Below are 14764 nucleotides of genomic sequence, written 5' to 3'. Positions count from 1 at the left end.
GAAGCCATCAAAATCCTCAAGGAGAAAGCAGGCAAAAACCTCTTTGATCTTGGCCGCAGCAACTTCTTACTCAACACGTCTCCAGAGACAAGGGAAACAAAAGCAAAAATGAACTACTGGGACCTCATCAAATTAAAAAGCTTCTGCACAGCGAAAGAAACAATCAGCAAAACTAAAAGGCAACCGACAGAATGGGAGAAGATATTTGCAAATGACATATCAGATAAAGGGTTAGTATCCAAAATCTATAAAGAACTTATCAAACTCAACACCCAAAAAACAAATAATCCAGTGAAGAAATGGGCAAAAGACATGAATAGATACTTCTCCAAAGAAGACATCCAGATGGCCAACTGACACATAAAAAAATGCTCAACATCACTCATCATCAGGGAAATACAAATCAAAACATAATGAGATACCACCTCACACCTGTCAGAATGGCTAAAATTAACAACTCAGACAACAGACGTTGGCGAGGATGTGGAGAAAGAGGATCTCTTTTGCATTGTTGGTGGGAATGCAAGCTGGTGCAGCCACTCTGGAAAACAGTATGGAGGTTCCTCAAAAAACTAAAAATAGAACTACCCTACAACTCATCAATTGCACTACTAGGCATTTATCCAAGGGATACAAGTGTGCTGTTTTGAAGGGACACATGCACCCCCATGTTTATAGCAGCACTATCAACAATAGCCAAAGTATGGAAAGAGCCCAAATGTCCATTGATGAATGAATGGATAAAGAAGATGTGTTATACATATACAATGGAGTATTACTCAGCAATCAAAAAGAATGGAATTTTGCCATTGGCAACTACGTGGATGGGACTGGAGGGTATTATGCTAAGTGAAATTAGTCAGAGAAAGACAAAAATTATATGACTTCACTTATATGAGGACTGTAAGAGACAAACCAGATGAACATAAGGGAAGGGAAACAAAAATAATATAAAATCAGGGAGGGGGACAAAACAGAAGAGACTCATAAATATGGAAAACAAACTGACGGTTACTGGAGGGGTTGTGGGAGGAGGGATGGGCTAAATTGGTAAGGGGCACTAAGGAATCTACTCCTGAAATCATTGTTGCACTATATACTAACTAATTGGGATGTAAATTTTAAAAAAATAAAAAAATAAAATTAAAAAAGAAGATCTACAAAGTTGACTAATAAAGAGAAAAGTCCTAATATGTATTGAGAACTTATATTCCCAAGCACTATTCTTGGCCTTTTGTACCTATTTATGATTTAATCATCTTGACTTCTTTGTGAGATAGTTATTATAACTCACTAGATAAATTGTTTGAAGGGAGAATTGGAGACATTAAATGATGTGCCTAATAAATTAAAAAAATAAAAATAGAAAATTTTAAAAAATTAAAAACTTAAAAAATAAAATGCAAATAGCTTTCAGCAATATAAAACATGGTTTTCCTTTGGTGTCTATGGGTAATTATATGTAAATTATGTATAAAACTTCAATATTTAAATGAATTCCAAATTTAAAATAAAATCAGAAATGACTGTATCACTTACATTTTTTTCTGTCCATCCATTCCTCCAGCTCTACAAAGTTTATAACTTGTCTTGTCCTCCACAGACCAAGTCGATATTTAACACGATGGATTAGTCTATGATACATGTTTATAACTGCTCTCAAATTTGGTCCATGATGCAAAGCCTATAAAACAGCAATATAGACAGTAAAGCCCCATATTTACATATTTCTTTTATGTGTATTTAATCTGAATTTGCCCTTTTCATTTCATCTATTTCACCCAGTTTCTTAAATTATGAATGTATTTGTTAATGTTTATTCTGTAGGTTGGTTAAACACATGCACTGTTGAATGAGATAATCTCTTTGGAGTGCAGAGAGCTTCATCATAAACTGTTTTGCCATCAGATACCCGTAATTCCCATATCATAGAGTTTTCAATGATGGATACTTTCATGAAAGCTTCCTAGGTTGACATCCAGATTTCTATATATGTAACCCACTTGGCCAGAATAAAAAAAGTTTTAAGGCAGTTTCTGTAATGGTGATTCTTGCCTAAGCTATTCACTAGGGGTGGGTGCTCAAATTCTTGTTCATTTTCTTTCTTTTGAAAATTGTATGTTTGTATCTTTTACTTATTTTTTACTATAGTTTTTCATGTCTTTAAAACTCTGTTAAATAAATTAATCATTTTCAACATATGTGCAAATTTTGTTCTTTCAATTTACCTTTTAACTGTGACTATATTTTCTATATATACATTTTCTATATTCTACTACAATAAACTTGAAAAATTAAAGTATAAAAACCAATCTATTTCAGATTTCTTCTTTTCTAAGTAGTTTCATTTTATTTAACAATTCAATTATTTTTACTGGTTTACATTTTCTAGCTCATTAATTTCTCTATTTATCTTTATTAATTCCTTTTTTAAGGATTATTTTCCTGTGCTTGACTTCTTAAATTATAAATCTTTTTTTTTAATTTTTTTTAATGTTTATTTATCTTTGGACAGAGAGAGACAGAGCAAGAATGGGGGAGAGTCAGAGAGAGGGAGACACAGAATCTGAAACAGGCTCCAGGCTCTGAGCTGTCAGCACAGAGCCCGACGCGGGGCTCGAACTCACTGACAGCGAGATCGTGACCTGAGCCGAAGTCAGCCACTTAACTGACTGAGCCACCCAGGTGCCCCTTGACTTCTTAAATTAAAGACATCTATTTTCATTACTTTTTTTTAGAATGTGTTTAAGCCCATGAATTTTTCTCTGAGTCATCTTTCCTTTGATGTGCTTTGTATACCGTTTTACAAGTGAAAAAACTGAAGCAAAAAAAATTTTTTTAAATAAGTTTCCCAGTTATTGGGTGGTTTTCTGCAATAGCTATTAAGTTAGTAAGTTGCAGAATTGGTCTTGAACCCAAAACTAGGACACTTCAGAGCCCATACTTTTTATTATACACTTATATTCCTCTTAATTTACTTAAATTTAGTATTTTTCGTGCATTCTGTGAATTTTTGTTTTGGTTTCTTTCTTAAAACATTTCTTTCAACATTTAATAACATTTCCCAATGTTTATTTTTAATCTGCCATTTATTCAACAGGCTGTCACTTTATTTTAAAAAAATAAATGAATTGGTCACACTGGTGGAGCATTCCCTACCATATGAATTTTAGTGGAAGGCAGAACAAACCTCCCACAATTTGAAGCCACACATCAGATACTAATGACCAAAGCCTCTTCTGTTAAAGCTTTGTTCGTTATCCACATCAACACCAGATTTTGAATCGAAATTCGTGATGGTTTAGATGCAAAACACTGGTATATCCATTTGCATGGTAGAGTGTGGCAGCAATATCCATTTTTCAAGGGCAGCATTTGTGGAGGTAGGAATACCCAGGATTGGGTGTCTGCATTAGATTCCTTCTATGTAGGATGTAGTTGGAGTTTTGAGAGCTATCTAACTTTCATCATCCCTTCATGTTTCTAAACTTAGTTCTCCAGACCTCTGCCCAGTATTCTCCTCAATATCTCTCTTCTTAAATCTGTTAGCAGGTTTCTTTTGCTTATAATCAAGAATCAAGCAATGTTTTCATTGTGCCCTTAGAGCATGAGCCAAAAGGATCCTGGTTGCAGTGTGTCTCTTAGACGGATGATGACATTTGCTAAGAGAGCAGGAGCACTGGGCAGCTATCAGACCCAACTGGAGTGTGTTTCCCTCCAAATTTAATAGATCCTCTTTGGGGACACAACCCAACTTGTGGGGGACTCCTCAGATCTAAGGCATTCAGAAGGTTACCTAGGTTTTTATGTTTAACAATTTGGGTCAGAACTGCATGGTTCATCTGCATGGTTCATCTGCATGGTTCTGCATGGAAAATAATCCATGCATCTGCAACCATGTCCATCTGCATGGTTCTTATTACAATGTGTGTTTCTGCCAGTCCTCTGCATGGGAATATGCCTCTGCTATGGTGCTATGTACATCTCAGTTAATAAATCTCTCACCAATTTCTAAACATTTCTCAAGATAGAATCTATCAGAAAAATGTACAAATTGATATTTACAAAAACAATATTGGAATCTAAAAGACACACTGCAAATTAGTAATTATAGTTTTCCAATTCATGCTAACTTAAAAGGTAAACGTATCATACTTATGACACATCAACATTTAAATTTTTTCCAGTATGCACTTTCAGTCTGCCTTTTGTTTGATACGGTGATCTCTCTTTTTAAAAAAAAGTAATAGGGAAGCCTGGGTGGCTCAGTCTGTTAAGTGTCCAACTTTGGCTCAGGTCATGATCTCACTGCTCCTAAGTTTGAGCCCTGTGTTGGGCTCTGTGCTGACATCTCAGAGCCAGGAGCCTGCTTCAGATTCTGTCTCCATCTCTCTGCCCCTCCCCTGCTCACTCTCTGTTTCTCTCTCTCTCTCTCTCTCTCTCTCTCTCTCTCTCTCAAATATAAAAGAAAACATTAAGAAAAATTTTTTGAAGGAATGGATTCCTTGCTTGGATAATTCCACTACCATATGACACTTACTAGGGCTTAATTTCTTTGATTACTAGCAGGAGTTCTCTCTTTTCATATTTATTTGCCATTTATACTTCTACAGAGAAGCTATTATTATGGTATATTTCTTATCAGTTTGTAAGAGATCTTTACATGTGGAGTTTTTTTTTAAACACTTGCGAAATATTACATCAAATGTTTTACTACAGATTGACTTTCTAACTTTTAAAAAAATGATGTTTATTGTGTACTCCATTGGAGTACTACGTGACAATGAGAAAGAATGAAATATGGCCCTTTGTAGCAACATGGATGGAACTGGAGAGCGTTATGCTAAGTGAAATAAGCCATACAGAGAAAGACAGATACCGTATGGTTTCACTCTTATGTGGATCCTGAGAAACTTAACAGAAACCCATGGTGGAGGGGAAGGAAAAAAAAAAAAAAAAGAGGTTAGAGTGGAAGAGAGCCAAAGCAAAAGAGACTTAAAAACTGAGAACAAACTGAGGGTTGATGGGGGGTGGGAGGGAGGGGTGGGTGGGTGATGGGTATTGAGGAGGGCACCTTTTGAGATGAGCACTGGGTGTTGTATGGAAACCAATTTGACAATAAACGTCATATATTGAAAAAATAAACAAACAAACAAACATTAAAAAAATAAAAAAGAAAAAAAAGAAACCAATTTGACAATAAACTTTATATATTGAAAAAAAATGATGTTTAAAAATAAAAGCAGGTAACTTACCCACGTATATTAACTGAAGTGTAACCTTGTTTAAACACTTACATTGGACATTATCTAAAAGGTACTTTATACAAAAACCTTATTGAAACTAAGCAGGAAAATATTTTTAAATTTAAACTAAACCCAATGAAATAAAAAATGAGTATTTTGAGTTATCTTAAGCACATATACATAGACACACACTTACAAGTATACAAGCCATAAATAATGTTAAGTATGATTTTTGTATTCACTTCCCCATCCACTAAAGAATTAGTGAAGCCCTTAGCCACACCCATGTAGCTAAAGCAAATGTCTCTCCCCTGGGATTGGTTCTTCTCTTTTTAGGCCTCTTCTCTATAACACTTGCTGATGTCATCCGCTCTAATCTTGGTCAGAATGATTATTATATACCTGAAGTACATGGTTAATCCTTCTATCTCTAATTGCTTAGTATAAAGACTGTGGGTACACATTCTAGGTCAACTGTATCACTGAATCCTGTTTTCCTCCCACACGCCTCTGCAAAACGTAGCAGCTTCTGATTGCCACACAATTGGTGTCCCTTTATATGAATATAGCATCTCTCTGCATCATTCCCCTGATATGATCACATCCCAATTGGCTTTACAGTATTACAAGGTAGTTTTAATATAAATTTGGCTTTTGACTGGACACTCCAATGTCTATGTTGAGCCTGATCTAAGAAAAGACTCCACCATTTTGCAATGATTGCTGAACACTGCTGTTACCAAAATGGTCTAATGTTTTAAAGTGTCTGTAGCCAGACAGGCTTCAGTTTTATGCCCAAAATTCAAGTATGCCACTGGCTGGATGTGTAACTTTAGACAAATTTTGTTAACTCTCTGTGCCTTACTTTTCATAGCTAGTAAAGATAATTATGCAACTTAGAGGGATGGTATCACTTCAATTCTTGATCCCCAACCTCACCTGGCCTGCAAATTCACCCATGTTTTCCTAGGCATCTCTCTTTTTTGTCATTTTCTATAGAAATTCAATCTCCTCAAACATTCAAACTCACCTTCTAAATGCTCTCAGCAAATGACCTTGTCCCTTACTTCACCAAGGAGAAAACATTAGATTATTGCTATCTCAACTTCCTATCACCAAATCTAAACACTCAGCAATACCATTTGGTCCTACAGTACAGAAATATGTCTCTCTTACCTAAGGCTAATCCTGTCAGGTGTCTTAAAAACACACCCTTTCCAATATTCTTAGCCTTTTAATATGGATTATCCTCATCTCTCATATCATCAACCTTCTCCTCTTACTAGCTCTTTCAATAAGCATTTAAGTGTACTTAAGTATTTTCCATCTTAACCCTTCTTTCCCTAAACCTCATAGTGTCTCATCTTTATCTACTCTAGATATTTTCACTTCTTTGATTTCACTTCCTTGCTTCCTTGCAAAATTTTTGTCTCAGGGAGTTACATTATAATGGAAGGAACAGTAATCCAGTAAATAAATATCTATGTGTTGGGTGGCAATAAGTGGTTTGAAAAACAATAAAGTCTTTTAAATGGAATAGGGAGTGACCAACATCACATCTACTGAAACTTGCCAAGGTGATCCATGAACTAACTATTGTAAAGACAGGAAATTCTCTCTAGACCTTCATTCCTAGCAGCATTTGAGACTAGCTACCCCGCTTTCTTTCTTAGACTGCCTCTGAACTTCCTTGATCTAGCATATTCTGGTTTTGTTCCTACCCCTCTGGCTAATGTTTTACTGTTACTGGATTTTTCATCATCTGCCTTCCCCCTGAACAGTGTGCTTTCTCACTCTTACCCTTTAACTGCTTCTCTCCTTACTCTATATATTCTCCCCAGACAATACATCAACTCCCGTGGCTCCAGTTAGTATCACTAATAATAATCTCAAATCTCTGGATGGGGGCAGAGTACAGGAAGTTATCCTTGGTCAGGGAGCTAAATAAAAATATTTACAAATGTTTTTTTTTTCAAATTTCACATCTTCTGATCCAGATATGCTATTATAATCCTCTATCATATTGAAAATAATTTATTTTAATTTATATATTTATTTTAACTAATTAAATTAATTAACTAATTAGGGACCTGATATGTGCCAGGAATGTTCTAGACTTTGTGAACAGATTAATAAACAGAAAAGGCAAAATTTTTGTCTCAGGGAGTTACATTATAATGGAAGGAACAGTAATCCAGTAAATAAATATCTATGTGTTGGGTGGCAATAAGTGGTTTGAAAAACAATAAAGTCTTTTAAATGGAATAGGGAGTGACCAGACTGGACATTATTTTTTGGGTAGTATGGGGCAGTCTTTTTGATAATTAACACAGGTTAATTAGCACAGACATGAATGAAGAGAGCCATCTAGTCACCTGGGTAAAGAGCTTTCTCGGAGATAACATGAGAATCATTGCTAAATGGAGCTACTTTCATGAGTGGGAAGGTTTTATCATCTTCCTCAAGTGTGTTAAGGTGGAAAAGAATTTAAGAACTACTGATGAATTCTAAATGTTTCCTTATGGGCCAATCTTCCTTCTGAGTTTTGGACCCATATATTCAACTTCTTCCCAGACATCTCAAAGATTTCCCACAGGTAGTTCAAAGTCAGTGTTAAACTTGGACTCTCCTTTCCTTTATGCCCCACTCCTACCTGCTCTTCCTCTTAACTTCTGTATTTCACAATCATCCACTGGGTTGCCCAAGACAAAAACCACAAAAACTGAGGAACTGTTCTTGACTCCTCCCTCTCCCTTACCTTCAAGTCCATTTAAACCCAATGTCCTATCTTTGCTCCATCTCTCCATCCCTAACTCAAGCCACCATTATCACACACTGAATTATTGACAAAGTATATTAGTTGTCCTCTCTTCCTCTTCCCCAATTCACTACCCAGAGACAGTAATTTTTCTAAAAGGCAAATCTGTTAATATCACTGATTTCCTTTAAAGTGATCCATTCCCATATACTAAATAAAAGCATAAACTCCTGAGCCTGATTTTTAAGAAAATGCGTAATCTAACTGCTATCTCAGCGTCATCTACTGCCACTGTCCTCCCAATCAACCCTTAGCTCCCCAATGTTTTATCTTACCTAAGGCCATTGATATTGTCTTTCCCTGTGCCTACAACACTCTGAGCCTCTCAGATGACCTGACAAAACATAACTTCCCCTCATTTTCCAGATCTCAATGTATAGGCACTATCCAACCCCTACACCAGACACAGCCTTTTGGATTAAATGGCCTTTCTAATTTCTCTATTAGTACCCAACACTTCTTTTAGTTATCTGCATATATCTCTGGACTATATGCTCTATGATATCACACACCAGGCAAGAAATTGGATCCAGTAGTAACTGTTATTAATTTTTTTAAGTAATCTTGAATAAAGAACACAGTTCCCCTGGTGTCTGGGAGCTAGCAAACTTACGTAATAAAATTTTTCTGATCCATGTTACCTGTGCCATAGGGCCTACGTATGGGCTTAAGGATTTTTTTATTGTTTCTGTTTTGTGTTTTGAGATAATGAGAGAAAATCTATAATCTATTGAACTTTCAAAAGATTCTATAACCTCCAAAAGGTTAAAAACCACTGGCCTATGTATGGAGTATTGCTATCATAACCTTAAACGTCAGATTTTCCAGAAGTATCCCAAGTTTATTTATTCAACAAATATTTATTCAAAAATAAGAAATATTTATTCAAAATTCAATTTGAACACTTTCTTCTTGCAACCATCATCTTTTCAAGTGCCCTAGGATTTCAGTATGTTTGGCAAATAGCAAATGAATATTATAAATTTAAGCCTAAAATTTAAAAATTTAAATTATAAGTATTCATAGAAAAATATTAAAATTAAGTAAAATCTTAGAGGCATTATACTCAGAAAAATACTGTTTTTGTATCTTTATAGGTTTTTTTTTAAAGATCATTATTAATTATTCCAAAACACATGCAAACAACACAGAGTTTTTAAAAGGAAAAGGACACTTTCAATGGTGGAAACAATTCTAGTACTTAAATGCAGCAACCTCTGTGGTACCCTTATGACTGATCTAATTCAATGTTGCTTCATTATTTCTAAATAAACCCAAGCTGGAGCATTTCACAGGAAATGGTGAAAATTGTACATTCTCTTGAGGTATCGTAAAGTCACATTCTCATAGACACTGTCCACAGCTACAAGATCTGAAGCAGTAGCCAAACAATATGACCATGGAAGTCTTCCAGCGCAGGGATTGCCATGGTGCCGACAATTATCCAGTGATTTGCTGCACAGCCTCCAGGGCAGAAACTCTATCAAGAATTCCCCCAACCGCAACCCTGTACACAGGCACAGTCCTGGAACCTGACGATGTGTGCATTACAGGCCTGCTGCACTAGCTGTTCAACAGCAGGCAAGACAACATTCACCATATAAACAGAGCAGTCATCCAACATACAAAGCACCATACGAGTGATATAATAAAAAAGAAAATCAGTGATCGTAACAAATTTTATAACCAAGTCAAAGTCAACAGTCTAGTTTAAACTGGCTCCAACCCGTTAAAAGTGCTTCCCATTCTTTCCATTTCAAATTCTACCTCTACATAGAAATTCAGCATTTTCCTTGTCTCTCCTTTTCACCATTCTCTTGGGCCCATTCTTGCTCTCTAAGTTTACCAAGACTCTTTTCTCTACCAGAGGTGATGGATGACTCTATAATTCACTCTAACGCAAGAAATTCTATAATTAAATTAAATCATAATATAAATACATAATCATATATGTGATATATAACCATATGATATATATTATATATTATGTACTTATATATATGTATATATATATACACATATGCATATACATTATTTCTCTCTACATATAAGTATGAATCATTGGGAGTGTCCTGATAAATTTCTATAACTATATTTTGTTGAATTAATTCATCCACTCAATACATATTTACTGAATACTTACCGTGTACTAATCACTATTCTAGGCATTCAAACACAGTAGCAAACAAAACGGAAACAATGTAAACATATAAAAAAACTAAACAAACAAGAAAAAAAGCAGATAATAAGTGCAAAGAGTTAAAATCATAGAGTATATTACATGTCAAAATAGTGTAATGCTATAAATATAAAAATAAAGAGTATATTCTTCCAAATAGGTCACATATTTGTATTACTTATGACAGACATGTATATAAAGGTCACAATATAGATAGCTGAGCACAAGAATGACCAAAAGGATAGAAAGATAATTACTGCTTAACGGACCTGAGACACTGTCTAAGCACATATATGCAAGGAAGATCTTGAAAGATGAGTTGGAGTTTATCAAAAGATTAGGAAGGAAGAGTATTCCATCCTAAGAGAACAGCATAAAAACATAAGATATAGGGGCACCTGGGTGGCTTGGTCGGTTAAGCGTCCGACTTCGGCTCAGGTCATGATCTCGCGGTCCGTGAGTTCGAGCTCCGCATCGGGCTCTGTGCTGACTGCTCAGAGCCTGGAGCCTGTTTCAGATTCTGTGTCTCCCTCTCTCTCTGCCCCTCCCCTGTTCATGCTATGTCTCTCTCTGTCTCAAAAATAAATAAACGTTAAAAAAAATTAAAAAAAAACATAAGATATAATAGGAAACAATCAGGGAATTAAAGAATTTGGGCTTTGCTAGAGCACATGGCATTAGTGAGGAATTCTCATGTGATGAAGATGGACAGCAGGCAAGTGCCAGACCAGGGAGGTAATGTGTACCATGTTATGTTAGAGAATTTATGCTTTCTCTTATAAGCAATATAGGCCATTAAAAGATGATAAGAAATGGCATAAGGTAATCTGTGTGAAATTTCTATAATTGTATATGACAGATTGGGGGGTAAGTAGAAAAGAGGATAAATAGGAGATAACTGTAGTTCTCCATGTGAGAGTTAGTAACTAGAAGCCCTGGCAAGAAACAAAGAGAGGAAGAGCAACACAAGAAATATTATGCATGTGATAATCAATTAAATATGGAAGTGAGCGAGTTGAAAGTATAAAAAACTCCAGGTATAGCTTGGTGGGTGGTGGAATGGTTCATCAATATAGGTAGTATGGGGTGGGGGGGGGGGTCCAAGATAGGGCATAGGAAAATCCTGAACTTCTCTCTTCCCACAAACACACCAAACCTGCAGCTATGTATGGAACTATTCCCTCTAAAAATGAACTGAAAACTAGCAGAACTATTCCTCTATAACAAAGGATAAAAGGTCCACATCCAGATGGGTAGGAAAACCAACAGGGTTTGCATCCAAGGAATACAAAGGGCTGTAGGAAACCAAGATTCTCTTATTGAAAGGCTCACCTGCAGTCTCACTCATGTTGGGACCTACCACAAAAGCAGCAGTTTGAAAAGCACCTAGACTACAGGTGAAGGAGATTCACTTGCTAATCTTAAAGGATTTGTTGAAGGGGCAGGGGACAGCTGGGACTCTCTTCAGAGATGGAGGCACTGGCAGCTGTCAGTTTTGCGCTCTCTCCCCACCCCGCTAGCACAGGAGAGTATGTGCAGACTCAGTGCCATCCTGCTGCCTTGCTAAGGCTGGTGGGGGTGAATGGCGGTGGCACCCCTGCCTTCACTGGCTGGGGCCCATGAGCATGAGCAGTCACAACATTCTCCCAGTCCCTTGCTAAAGACTGTGAGCATGGGTGTTTGCAGCCCTGCTCCACTCCCTAGCTGGGGCCAACAAGTGCAAGTGATCATGACATTCTCCCACTCCCGTGCTAAAACCAGCATTAAATTTAAGAACACTGAAATCGTACCAAGCATGAACACTGAACGGTATGAAACTAGAAATTAATTACAAGAAAAGAAAACTCACAAATATGCGGAGATTAAACAGCATACTACTAAACAACCACAGAGTTAACAAAGAAATCAGAGAAATTTTTAAAATACCAAGAGACAAAGGGAAACGGATATATGACATACCAAAATCTATGGGATGCAGCAAGTATTTCTAAGAGGCAATTCATAGCAGTACAGGCCTACCTCAACAAAAACCAAAAAACAAAACAAGACAACACAAAAAAACAAGAAAAATCTCAAATAAACTATTTAATTTTGCACCTAAAGGAATAAAAGAAGAAAAAGTGAAGTCTAAAGTTAGTAGAAAGAAGGAAATAATAAAGATCAGAGCAGATATAAGTAAAATAGATACTAAAAAGATAATATAAAAGATCAATAAAAGTAAGAGCTGGTTCTTTAAAAAGATAAACAAAAATTGACAAACATTTAGCTAGACTTACCATGAGGAAAAAAAAAGAAAACTCAAATAAAATGAGAAATGAAAAAACTTACAAATGATACCACAAAAAATACCAACAATAAGACTATTGTGAATAATTATATGCCAACAAACTGGACAAACTAGAAGAAGTGGATAAATTCCTACAAACATACAATCTTTCAAGAGTGAATCAGGAAAACACAGAAAATATGAATATATCAGTTAATAGTGAGGATATTGAAAGTCAAAAACCTCCCAAAAAACAAAAGTCCAAGACTAGATAGCTTTACTGGTGAATTCTACCAAACATTCAGAGAAGATTTAATACCTATACTTCTCAAACTCTTCCAGAAAATTAAAGGAATGAACACTTTCAAACTCACTTTATGAAATGAGTACTACCCTGATGCCAAAACCAGAGAAGGTGAAGAAAAGAAAAGAAAAGAAAAGAAAAGAGAAGAGAAAAGAGAGATGGAGGGAGAGAAAGAAAGAAAGAAAGAAAGAAAGAAAGAAAGAAAAAAGAAAGAAAGAAAGAAAGAAAGGAAGAGAAAGAAAGAGAAAGAAGAAACAAAGAAAGAAAGAAGAAAGAGAGAGAGAAGAAAGAAAGAAAGAAAGAGAAAGAAAGAAAAGAGAAATCACAGGCCACTGTCCCTAAAGGACATAAATGCCAAAATTCTCAAAATATTAGCACTGAATTCAACAATACATTAAGATGATCATATACCATGATCAAGTGAAATTTATTCCAGGGATACAAGAATGTTTCAACACCCATAAATCAATCAACCTGTTGCACCACATTAACAAAATGAAGGATAAAATTCATATGATCATCTCAGTAGATGTAGAAGCATTTGATAACATTCAATGTCCATTTATAGTAAAAAAAAAAACCTCTCAGTAAAGTGGGTATAAAGGGTCCATACCTCAACATAATAAGAAGGTCATATATAACAAACCTATAGCTAAAATATGCTCAACAGTGAAAAGCCAAAAGCTTTCCTGGAAGATCAGGAACAGGGAAAGAGGCCCACTCTCACCATTTTTATTCAACACTGTACCAGAAGTCTTAGTCATGGCAATTAGGGGAAAGAAAAAAAAAGGAAATAAAAGGCTTGCAAATTGGAAAAGAAGAAGTAAAATCGTTACCATTTGCAGATGACATGATACTATATATGGAAAACCACTGGGGCACCTGGGTGGCTTAGTCCATTGTGTCCAACTTCAGCTCAGGTCATGATCTCATGGTTTGTGAGTTCAAGCCCTGCACTGGGCTTTGAGCTGACAGCTCAGAGCCTGGAGCCTGCTTCAGAGTCTGTCTCCCTCTCTCTCTGCCCTTCCCCCTGTTTGTGCTTTCTCTCATTCAAAAATAAACATTGAGGCGCCTGGGTGGCGCAGTCGGTTAAGCGTCCGACTTCAGCCAGGTCACGATCTCGCGCTCCGTGAGTTCGAGCCCCGCGTCAGGCTCTGGGCTGATGGCTCAGAGCCTGGAGCCTGTTTCCGATTCTGTGTCTCCCTCTCTCTCTGCCCCTCCCCCGTTCATGCTCTGTCTCTCTCTGTCCCAAAAATAAATAAACGTTGGAAAAAAAAAATTTTTTAATTAAAAAAAAAAATAAACATTAAAATTTTTTAAAAAAGAAAATAAAAACATAAAGACTCTACCAAAATACTATTAGATTTAATAAATGAATTCAGTAAAGTTGCAGGCTACAAAATCAATATATAGAAATATGTTGTTTTTCTTTATAGTTATAACAAGCTATCAGAAAAAGAAATTAAGAAACCAATCTTATTTATAAGTACATCCGAGAGAATAAAATACCTAAAAATAATCTTTTTTTCCCAAGATTTTATTTAAATTAGTTAGTTAACATATAGTGTAGTACTGGTTTCAGGAATGGAATTTAGTGATTAATCACTTACATATAACAGCCAGTGCTCATCACAACAAGTGCCCTTCTTAATGCCCATCACCCGTTTAGGCCATCCCCCCCACACACACATTTCCCCCCAGCAACCCTTAGTTTGTTCTCCATAGTTAAGAGTCTTTTATGGTTTGACTCCCTCTATGTTTTTATTTTATTTTATTTTTCCTTCCCTTCCCCTATGTTTATCTGTTCTGCTTCTTAAATTACATGTATGAGTGAACTCATATGGTATTTGTCTTTCTCTGACTGGCTTATTTCACTTAGCATAATATACTCTAGTTTCATTAATGTCATTATAAATGGCAAGATTTCATTGTTTTTAATGGCTGAATAATA

The 14764-nt window shown here is 35.9% G+C and overlaps 1 protein-coding gene across 1 annotated transcript in view; it reads right to left on the bottom strand.

Annotated features, from left to right (window-relative positions):
• Positions 1-14764, bottom strand: part of IQCM (IQ motif containing M) — a 616349-nt gene that overhangs the window by 353955 nt on the left and 247630 nt on the right. Inside the window, 1 exon segment of the mRNA XM_047856690.1 lies at positions 1540-1684. Within this exon segment, the coding sequence (XP_047712646.1) occupies positions 1540-1684 (145 nt within the window).

Source organism: Prionailurus viverrinus, chromosome B1 (genome assembly GCF_022837055.1).
Source record: "Prionailurus viverrinus isolate Anna chromosome B1, UM_Priviv_1.0, whole genome shotgun sequence".
Classification (NCBI taxonomy): domain Eukaryota; kingdom Metazoa; phylum Chordata; class Mammalia; order Carnivora; family Felidae; genus Prionailurus; species Prionailurus viverrinus.
This window is presented reverse-complemented; position numbering and strand designations above follow the sequence as displayed.